At 37.9% G+C, this 11,310-nt stretch overlaps 2 protein-coding genes across 2 annotated transcripts; one reads left to right on the top strand and one right to left on the bottom strand.

The window, feature by feature from the left end:
* Positions 1–1,409: 1,409 nt before the first annotated feature.
* Positions 1,410–6,235, bottom strand: LOC307117268 (polypeptide N-acetylgalactosaminyltransferase 6-like; the record flags this gene model as incomplete). The annotated part of the gene is made up of 10 exons (XM_079802059.1): positions 1,410–1,523; positions 1,721–1,891; positions 2,041–2,142; positions 2,235–2,363; positions 2,455–2,655; positions 3,634–3,751; positions 3,855–4,089; positions 4,270–4,419; positions 5,742–5,914; positions 6,030–6,235. The coding sequence occupies 10 exons, from the start codon at positions 6,233–6,235 to the stop codon at positions 1,410–1,412; spliced, it is 1,599 nt and encodes a 532-aa protein (XP_079658185.1).
* A 3,051-nt stretch (positions 6,236–9,286) lies between these two features.
* spmip11 (sperm microtubule inner protein 11) lies at positions 9,287–10,977 on the top strand (the record flags this gene model as incomplete). Its single annotated transcript, XM_079802058.1, has 4 exons — positions 9,287–9,377; positions 9,492–9,557; positions 10,705–10,840; positions 10,929–10,977. The coding sequence occupies 4 exons, from the start codon at positions 9,287–9,289 to the stop codon at positions 10,975–10,977; spliced, it is 342 nt and encodes a 113-aa protein (XP_079658184.1).
* Positions 10,978–11,310: the final 333 nt, after the last annotated feature.

The raw sequence follows: 11,310 nt of genomic DNA, 5'->3' as shown, positions 1-11,310 counted from the left end.
ATAATTTAATCACCCTCAAATCATCCTAGGTGTGTATGACATTCTTCTTTCAGGCGAATAAAATCGGAGTTATATTACAAAAGTCCAGGCTAATCCAAGCATTAGAATTGGATTCATAGTTGCTCTGTTTTTGAAGTCCATAAAAAGTGCATCTGCCCATCAAATAACTGCTCCACGCGGCTCCGGGGTGTTAATAAAGGCCTTCTGAAGCGAATCGACGCGTTTGTGTAAGAAAAATATCCATATTTAAAACTTTATCAAGTAAACTTTCGACCGACTGCCTTCCCTGTTCAATTTATGGAAAAATTGTTGAAAGTTCCCCTGCCGATCGAAAGACTAACGCAACCAGGTCCGCTCGTCATGACGTCACGTACGCATCTTGAGTTTCACTTTCAACAATTCAACACTTTTCCATGGAAGACAGTTGGTCGAAAGTTTAGTTGATAAAGTTTTAAATATGGATATTTTTCTTACACAAACATGTCGATTCGCTTCAGAAGGCCTTTATTAACACCCCAGAGCCGCGTGGAGCAGTTATTTGATGGACAGATGCACTTTTCAAAAACAGAGCAACTATGAATCAAATTCTAATGCTTGGATTAGCCTGGACTTTGGTAATATAACTCCAATTTTTCATCTGAAAGAAGAATGTCATACACACCTAGGATGATTTGGGGGTGAGTAAATCATGGGCTAATTTTCATTTTTGGGTGAACTATCCCTTTAAAATAGTCCATGTGACTCCAGTGGTTCAACCTTCATTTTATGAAGCAACGAGAATATTTTTGTTTGTTTTTGTGCACAAAAAGTAATGACTTTTATTCAACAATTTCTTCTAGTCTGTGTCAGTCTCCTGCATAGTTTACTTATCAACGCATGCTTGTGATGATGACGTGGGAGCTTTTTACAACACAAACTGTGCAGGAGACTGGCTCAGACTAGAAGAAATGGTTGAATAAAGGAATGACATGAGGTTGAGTAATTAATGACAGAATTTTCATTTTTGGGTGAACTACCCCTTTAAGTAGCTCATAAGATAAACATAAACATTAAAAACTAAATTAAAATCACAAGTCACTGCACACCTTGCTTACAAAAAGTCTTTAAATCTTTATTTCATCAGCTTTCATGTAATAATAAACACATTGGTCAGCAACTAAACAGTGTTCAATGTAATAAAATAAACGTCCATTGTTTCATTGCAGACAAAAATCATTGTTTGTCAAAATAAATAATGACATTTCATTTGACTGAATTTGCTAAATCCTAAATTTTCTAAAACTCCTGATGCATTGCACAAACTTACATAACAGTGCACAACAGTGATGCAACATTTGTGTAATTATGCATTGCTCTACTGTTTTGTGCAATGTTCCAAAGGAGAGTCGTGTAATCTGATGGAGGACAGATCAGATGAAAGACCAATGCTGATAATTGTTGGCAGGGTCACAGCTTTTCATGATGATGTTGCCATACTCCACTGTTAAACACTTATTAAACAGAGCATTGTGGAGAAAATATATCTGCAAATAATTACAAACGTATAAGGTAAGATAACAAACATTAAAGGCCAAATTAAAATCTCTAAAAGGATGAAGCGTAGCGCACAAAAGTTTGCCATTATAAAATTAATTTTGTGCCATGACAGTAGGCTACATTCATTTTTTGCAATGTCACGCAGCCAGAGGCAAAGGGGTGTCGGGATATGTGCCATACCTACCTGTTGGGAGACATGAATGAAACTCCAAGTCTGCTGTGGAGCCGGGACGGTTCCATCACCCTGAAAGTTGCACAGCTCCACTCGCACAGGTTCAGGTTCGATCGTTGCATGGAGACACAGCTGCTTATCAATATTATGCCTCAGCTCCTGATGCAAAGTGTACTCAAAATACTACAAAGAAAAGAAGAACACAGAAAAAGCAGTGTGCTTCTGTTTACTACCTTTTCATGTTTCTGAGTGGTCAAATTGTGTGAAACAAAAATGTTTGGGAAAGTATGGAAGCAATAATGCAAGGATGACAGCGGTGGTCATTAGAATACCTGATTTATTCCCATGTTGTGGCAAATGAATAAAATCACTGACTTTCCTCCAAGATTCCTCTCACCAACATCAAGACAAGTTTTTGTGGCAATGTTCTTCAACTACAGACACAATACGAGCACACACACATATATTGCAGGTGTAAACGATACAATTATTGCTGCAATAAATGATTAAATTATAATTGCATTACCGATCCAAACAGCAAAGGGTTCAAATCAGGCACAAAGACCGTGTAAATGTTTTCTAGATACCAGGTGAAATTTTTGCAATGTAGTTTCTCTTTGAGCTTCAGACGTTCACTTATGTCCCCGTATGATTTCTGTGGGAAATAAGTGAGCTTCACAAATAAGACTTATTTTGTAATCAATTAATTTTACATGCATCACGGCGGTGATTGACACTTCTCTCACCTCTGCTGCAAAGGCAGCCGCTTTTTTATTTCTGTTGTAGAAAATCTTCTTGTAATCACCCATCCAGACTTCTGCGAGGCGAACCTGGTTGATTGCGATCACGTCTATGCCTTTTGGGAAGGAATGTGGACTTTTGGTGCGGAAGATGTGGCCGACCACAGAGCAGGGAATGATCTCTAGGCTACCCCCACACATCCATACCTGAAAGAGCCAATACATAATGTATGATAACAACAGTTATTGTAGTATTATTTATATGTTATTGTATTTATGAATACTTTGATAGTAGGACAAAACTCAACGAGGAAGACTGGGGACAAACAAGACACAGAATGATCACAGAACAAAAAAAACTACAACGGACTACAAAACATGGCATACAACAGGAAAGACCCTTTTCACAGACGGTGATGACGCGTTTTAATGGTCATCGATATCGTAAATCCTGCAATGTTTTTTGTATTTTCATTTAAAAAAAAAAAAGATATGTACATTTATAACACTAATACATTGTATTTTATTACTTTTGCATCAAATTACAATTTTAAAAAAATGACCGCTGCTGTGAGGGTGTTTAGTAATAGCGTCTATGGGAGTGATGGTAAAAATGAACATATTTCTCTCTTTTCACTGTCGTTATCAATCTCACTCTATTTTTTCCCTCTTTTTGAAAGTTGTGAAATCACTACTGTGGCATTTTTCTTTTGCAATGTGAGCAAATTTGCACACAAAAAAATGATTTAATGTATTCTCTCATTCGCAGCTATAATATTCAACCCAACTATGACGACTTCCGCTCTGAGAAACCCTGAAATGTGAAAAGGGTCTATAACAAAAACTACAAGGGAACACAGGCTGGAATCATAACAGTTATGTGCTTTCGTCCTTTTTTTTTTTTTTTTTTAAGGACGAAAGTGTGTTTTAATATTTCAATTTAGTATTAATATTAATTATTATTATTATTATTTTCTATGTTATTGTTTTATTATATATTAATTATAATACAATTTTAGTTTTATTTCAGCATTATTTCATTTTTAAAATGTTTTTTTATATATAGTTTAATTTTAGTTGTCAATAACACTATGCCCAAATTATAATGATCTGCATTTTAGCAAATGAAAAATGTCTTCTAATTTTATGCTATGCAAAAGATAAAAACCTGTGAGAGGGTCTTACCCTAAATGACATTTCTATGTTCTCTCCTCCCCAAAACTCCATCTTGTCATCATAGGTCCCAATGTGTTCAAAGAACTGCTTGTAAATGGCAAAAAGTCCTCCGGCAATAGCAGGTGTCCTGAACAAAAAAATTTAACTACATTGGTGTTTATACATTTTAAAATGTGTGTTAATGAGGAAGTGTGAGAGAGTTTGAGAGAGAGTGTGAGAGTCTCATTTACCTGACAGGATAGGTTTCATCTTTGCGTTTCACCCTCTCTTCTTCAGGAATAGTCTCCCAGCCAAAACTCAGGATCCAGTCAAATTTACCACGGGTATGTGTGCGGTGTGTCTGCATTGGCTTTATGAACTGTAGATTGTTCTTGTTGATGACAGCAATGCTTGGGCTCACAACTGTGGTAGGTTCCTGAACTAACCGGGCCAACAGGGGCTCCAACCAACCATAGAAACACTCACCTGGGAAAACGTACACAAAACTTTAAAAAAAATTCAACTTTGTTTAGACTCAATCCTCATGACTGTCTGAATATATTATGTTCACCTTTTAAAGGACTACAATTTGATACCTCCAGTCAATTCAGTTTCTGTGAAAGCCAAAGGATGGGATGCACCAAGTCCCCAATAGTATGTACTCACAGTGGGAGTCCAGGAAGGCAAGCGCCTCTCCTCTAGCCTCACGTGCACCCAACAGTCTGGCAGCAATTAAACCTTTCCTCTCACGCTGCCTCAGGACACGCACAATCTCAAGAGACTGGACATACTGTTCTAGTGGGCCTTTTAGATGATCTGAAATTATAAAGGTAAATGCACTGCATTAATCTATAAGATTTCAGATCAAAGATATACTGCTTTAACTAGATTTCCACATTTTAATTTATTTTTCTAATGTATTAACACATGCTGAGTGGTTGACAAGGCGTTGCTAGGGTGTCCTGGGTTTTTACTAAGGCATAGCTGGGGTATCCTAAGTGTTTGCTAAGGTTTTGCTAGGGTGTACTAGGTGGTTGTTAAGATGTTACTAGAGTGTCTGTCCTAGGTGGTTGCTAAAGTGTTGCTAGAGTGTCCTGGGCGATTGCTAGGATGTTCTGAATGGTCCCTAAGGTGTTGCTGGGGAGTTCTGAATCATTGCTAGTGTGTCTTGGGTGATCGCTAAGGCGTTGCCATGGTGTTCTGGCAGGCTAGAGTGTCCTGGGTGATAGCTAGGATGTTCTGAATGGTCACTAAGGTGTTGCTGGGGAGTTCTGAATCATTGCTAGTGTGTCTTGGGTGATCGCTAAGGCGTTGCCATGGTGTTCTGGCAGGCTAGAGTGTCCTGGGTGATTGCTAGGATGTTCTGAATGGTCACTAAAGGTGTTGCTGAGGAGTTCTGAATCATTGCTAGTATGTCTTGTGTGATTACTAGGTTCTTCAGGGTGGCTGTTAAGGTGTCACTAGGGTGTCCTTGGTGGTTGCTAAGCTGTTGCTAGGCCGTTCTGAGTGGTTGCTAAGGCGTTCCCATGGTCTTGCCATTTTCTCTTAGGTGGCTGTTAAGGTTGTTTTGGGTGGATGTTAACATGTTACTAGTGTGTCCTGGGTGATTGCTAAGGCATTGTGCTAGGGAGTTCTGAGTGGTTGCTAAGGCGTTCCCATGGTCTTGCCATTTTCTCTTAGGTGGCTGTTAAGGTTGTTTTGGGTGGATGTTAACATGTTACTAGTGTGTCCTGGGTGATTGCTAAGGCATTGTGCTAGGGAGTTCTGAGTGGTTGCTAAGGCGTTCCCATGGTCTTGCCATTTTCTCTTAGGTGGCTGTTAAGGTTGTTTTGGGTGGATGTTAACATGTTACTAGTGTGTCCTGGGTGATTGCTAAGGCATTGTGCTAGGGAGTTCTGAGTGGTTGCTAAGGAATTTCTAGGGTGTTCTGAGTGGTTGCTAAGCTGTTTCTAGGGTGTTTTGAGTGGTTGCTTACTGGCCCAAGTCAAAACAGTCCATCCCCAGGTAATATTCTGGTCTCAAGATATGGCTTGGGTCTCTTCTTCAATGTAAGACCATGGAATTTATTTGCTCGTTTTATTGTCAACCTTATTCATACCAAGTACCTAAAAATGGCATGCCCCTTTGCCTTAACTAACCTTGAGTACTTGCGTCATCCACCAGTATGATTTCTTTAAGTAAAACAGCAGGTGAAGTATGCAAGACACTGTAGACGGTGCGGAGGAGAGCGGACATTGCCTCATTGTGGAACACAATTATCACACTGGTAATGGGTAACCGTGGACATCTGCTGAACTTTTGCTCAATGCATCTTAAACGAGTAACAGAATTGGATAAGAATATATTTGGAATTATTCCAGAACTAGATGATCAAAAGGTATAATAACTCTAAGAACATTTCTGCTTAGTCTGATTCTGATACTCACTCAGGGGGCCGTGTGTCGACACCAAGACTACGATGCAAGGAGATGCGGTCACTGGCAAACTGGTTGAAGCTGTTTCGAGAAAGACCCTCCTGCTTCTCCCTCAACTCCACAGGAGTCATGAGGCCAGTTATGAAGGGGTTTCCATCAGCTCCAGGTCCTCCAGGATCCTCCAGAGGTCTGTCTATATGAGGCCTGAGCTCCTCCATGCTATAGAACCCAGAGGGACAGCTGGCATCTCCAGATAATACGTTAAATTGCGGTGCAGTGGTATTCATCTGAAAATGCCAAATGCCGCTAGAATTCCAACCCACAATGCCTCTGTATCTTGGCTTTAGGGAGAGCCCTTGAAACCAGCTGGCAGACCTCCACACCCCTAGATCCAGCTGTAATACCCATAGAATGGTGATTAAAAGGGTCAGTCCCAAGAAGCTCAGTTTTATGGGTAGTGCACATTGGGGACCTCGTAAGCACATCCTACGTGAAAACAAACCAAACTGGATCACAAATTCTGGTTCAACAAAAACTTCATGTAACATCATCCATTTGTCGTAGTATCAGAACTTTTCTGCTAAATAAATTACTTTGCATTGTTTTCAATTTGAGAAGATCATTGACAAAAGTGTCCCAAAAGTGTGACATGTTATACAATATACAGCATTTTTTTAATTTATTTTTTATAAATACATTATTATGAAGGATACATGGAATATTTCAATTAATTTGTCACAACTTTTGGCCCTCTAGCAGTTACAACACGAACTGCAACATTGTTTTGGCTCTGCTCCATTGTAACAGGTCTATGCATGGATACTAACTGGACATCTTGTTAAAGCACACGGACACATAATAACAAAAAAAAAAAAATGTTTTTACAACCGGTGACTGCCCAAAGGTTTTGCAATTCTGAATGATCCATGATAGATTGTTCTCATTCATTGTAACGCTAACTTTTTAGCATAAAAACACCACAGTCCAGGCCAGGGGGGTATTCCAGAAAGCAGGTTATGTGACATACCCGGGTATGTTTAAGAGGACGCGGACAACCTCAACTTTCGTCCCAAAAGGAGGGAACTTTTAGGGTATATAAGTAGCCATAGCAACTCACTGTCTGAACATAACCTGCTCCAGAGCAGCTCATGATCCAGGGTCAGTTTGCTTAAGAGGTATTTAGATGTGTTTTATATAATTAATATAGTTAGATTAATATAATCAAATTTGTTAGTCACAGTTATATAATATACAATATTTATTCTAAAGCACTATTATAACAAGGTAATTTTTAAATGTTAATTAAATTCAAATATATTTATTTATTTTAATGTCATCTCACACATGGATCTGAATTCAATTAATTAGCACCAAACAAACAGTATAATTCTTATTCTCAGAGAATAAAGATTACTTATTCAATGAAAAGATTGAAAAAAAGGGATTGCACAACAACCAAATAGGTGGCGATGTGCACTAGGTTATGTAAATCAGGAAGTAGAATGACATGCTTTTTCTTAGCATCTATTTCCATGGTGAATCATCGATTCGTCGCTCTGATGAGAATGCCTTGTGAGTTAACCGGGAACATACTCTGAGTTGTTTGATACGTTTTTGGAACCAGCATACCTCAAGTAAGCAAGGTTTGGGATAATCAACCGAGAGTTCAAGGTATAGGGGTGAATTCGGGGTGATTGGGACAATTTTTCCAAGTCATCTCAATGGCTAAAAGTGTCCCCATTACCCTGAATTCACCCTATGTGACGGTAAGTTAACCTGGCTTTCTGGAATACCCCCCAGAGCTTTTTTTCTGTGTATGGTGGATATTACACACGGGCGAATGACATATGATTACATATTTTCCCACAAAATAATTTTGCCATTTTACAAAAATTTACACGTGAAAATTTTAAAAACTTGATAGGAATGAAGACGTCTAACTACCACACTCTCCCCTGGTTTTACAAACAAGGCTATTTCAGACTAAAATGAAGCCTACGTTTAAGCCGTTTTAACTGAAAGCAACTTGCACTGACATATCCTAAAATATTTCAATGCCATTGTTTTGTCTCAAGATGCACACCAGTAATGTTTTTTTTAAATGTTATTTTAGGTAAGGCACGTATATAAAAGCTAGATGTCCTAATTGAACTAAGGCCTAATCATGGCTTAATCTAAACCCTGTCTGTGAAACCAGGCCTTTAACAAATAACTATTGTTTTTGTTTTTTAATCTCCGAAAGAACCATATTGCAGAGAAGACCTACCTAAATATGAGAAAGTATCCACTTCAAAGAAGCCATAACTGTAACATTTTTTTTTTTTTGCGACTTACAGGGATAGTTCACCCAAAAATGAAAATTGTCATAATTTACTCACCCTCAAGTTGTTCCAAACCTGTATGAATTTCTGATGGACCCCATTTACTTCCATAGTAGGGGAAAAAATACTAGCCTATGGAAGTCAATGTGGGGTCCATAAACTGTTTAGTTCCACATATTCTTCAAAATATCTTCTTCTGTTCAGCAGAAGAAAGAAATTCATTCAAGTTTGGAACAACTTGAGGGTGAGTATAATGATGACAATTTTCATTTTTGGGTGAACTATCCCTTTCATTTCTCACAATTCTGACTTTCAATTACAAACTTATATCATGCAATTCTGAGGAAAAAAAGTCAGAATTGCGAGATAACGTCGCAATTACCTTTTTTATTCAATATTTTAACAATCTTCCATTATAAACCGCCATAGACTGATGCGAACCTCAAGCATTTCTGTCATTTGTATAAATATATTTCATGAAAAGGACTGAGGTATTAAGGACAAGGTGCTTCAACTCAAGTATGCACTTACCTGCACTAAAGTGAAGCGTTGTGACCACTTTACAGTTGTAAACTTGGCCTACACACCACAGAAGATTGTGAAAACGGCTCATATTGATTCCGTCGTGCCAGGTGCATCTAATTGAATAATTTAACCGCTTTATTTTCTCTACAAACAAATCGTTAACTAAAGAACCGTGAATAAATAAGTGGATGGGTGATATTTATGAAGCAAGCAATGTGTTTATGGTTTAGAATTTGACTATAAGCAAATTTAACTCCGCTTGAGCATTATTTTGTGCTGATGAATGAACAGGGGAACTGTGAGGGGCAGTGCCAGTATCCATGACAACACATTAAACATTAGCGAGTGAAGCTCGTGTTTTGGGTGCTCGGCCTCGTTCAGTTCAGCTCTTGTTGAGCGACTACTTATTATACAGCTTTGATTATGGCTTTCTTCGGAATCACATATCTGGGCTATCAGAACCCTGTTGGGGACAGGATGTTACCATCTTCCCAAAACAAACTAGATACACGAGGTAACGTTATGGCTGCTCTGGTTCGACTTTAGTGCAGGCGCTGCCGAAACGTCTTTAGCACATCTGTTTAAATTTAGTAGTGAGGTCCAGTATGCTTGTTTTTTCCCCCTTCAGACTCATCAGACCTGCATCTTGGCAGCCAGAGCCGATATCAGGATGCGATCAGACACGTTCGGAGGTGTAAGTTCATATTAAAAACACCCACATGGGGCCTACTGCATTACTCACCTAAGATAGATTTATGTATAGTTCATGCAATTATGCTTTCTCAAAATAGAGAAAATAAGTAATATACAGTACCATACATCATGTTCAGATTAGTTCATGTACATTTTGTAATGGATTAGTCTTAAAGGGATTGTTCCCCCAAAAATGAAAATTCTGCCATCATTTAGTCACACTCAAGTTGTTTAAACCTGTATGAATTTCTCTCTTTTATTTATGTTTGTAAGCAGATCTCGACAGCCATTGACTATATACATATATATATATATATATATATTATATTATAATATAAACTTACAATTGCGAGAAAACGATAGAATTGCAAGAAATTAAAAATTGCAAAATATAAACTCGCAAAATTCAGAATTGCAAGATATAAACCCACAATTGGCATGGGAAAAAAGTCCAAATTGCGAGGAAAAATTGCTAGATATAAACTCGCAATTCAAATAAATAATTCAGAATTGCAAGGAAAAAATGCTGAATTTCGAGATATAAACTTGTAATTGGCAGGGGAAATCAGAATTGCGGGGAAAAAATTCTGGATTGCAAGAAATAAACTCACAATTCAGAGAATTGTGTGATACTCGCAAAAATAAGTCTTAATTATCTTTTAAATTGTGTTATTGCATGGCAGAAACAAGCTTCCAGACCACTCAGTGGCCATAGTATGGAACATTTTGAAAGAAAAATTTAATCTAGAGAGGAGCCTTTAAAAAAAAAAAAAAAAACACACTATATTACATTATATCATTAAAACGTTATTATAAAAACTGCCTTATATGTAATTGTTTTACAAATCAGTTGTTTATTTGAACTTTTAATAATAATGTACAGCTGATAGGCTATGGTTTACAGCAGTAGTTCAGAGAGATGTTCTTCCTTGAGGAAAAAAAGTAACGTACTGTACCTGAGATAAAGTATATCAAAATGAATCAACATTGAATCTTATTGAAGCTTATGAATAGAGTCAAATTGTGAAATTTGTGTCAATGCTATAATTCTCACTCCAAGCTCAACTCAAAAGTTGGCAGCCCTGCTTTAAATCTTCATTAACTTCCAAAATTCTTGGTGGTCACTGGTGAGATCGTTCCCCTTTCAGCTCCTAAAGAACTGTATCGTGAACCTGTGACGGAAAACCAGCAGTATGGTTGGTGGGTTCCCACTGGAGGCCGGAAGAACCAGGAGCCTTGGACTCGAACTCGTCACTTCCCCCGCAAAAACAGCGAAATGACACAGTATGACGAATCTTAAGCTATGAGCCAAATGTGTGTCAATAAATAATTGTGTAATGCTTTAATACATACATTTCATTTATTTTCTCAGGTTTGTGAATGAGATGTCAATGACCTACCCAGACTTCAGCTTGTTTTGATCCCTGATTTGAAACGACAGTGATCACTGTCCCATAATGCTTCAACACCAGAGTGTGTGCAGGAGGTGCAGAGGATACGCAAATGTAACGTGTATCCACTACACACATCTATGACTGTGCCATATTGTTTTGAGAATTTAGTGCAATAAATGTAGTCCCATACTGTATGTCCTAAATGTTATTCTTTGCATGTACCTGTATTATGGCGGCTAACTATTTGTGACTAAACGTTACATTTTACCTGAGGCAGCTTTAATTCTGAAACTTCTTTTTGAGTTAAAGTTTTTTTGTACACCCCTTAATGTTTTGTTTTTTCTTTTATTTGTATCAGAA

Source organism: Gobio gobio (genome assembly GCF_949357685.1).
Source record: "Gobio gobio genome assembly, chromosome: 21".
NCBI lineage: Eukaryota > Metazoa > Chordata > Actinopteri > Cypriniformes > Gobionidae > Gobio > Gobio gobio.
This window is presented reverse-complemented; position numbering and strand designations above follow the sequence as displayed.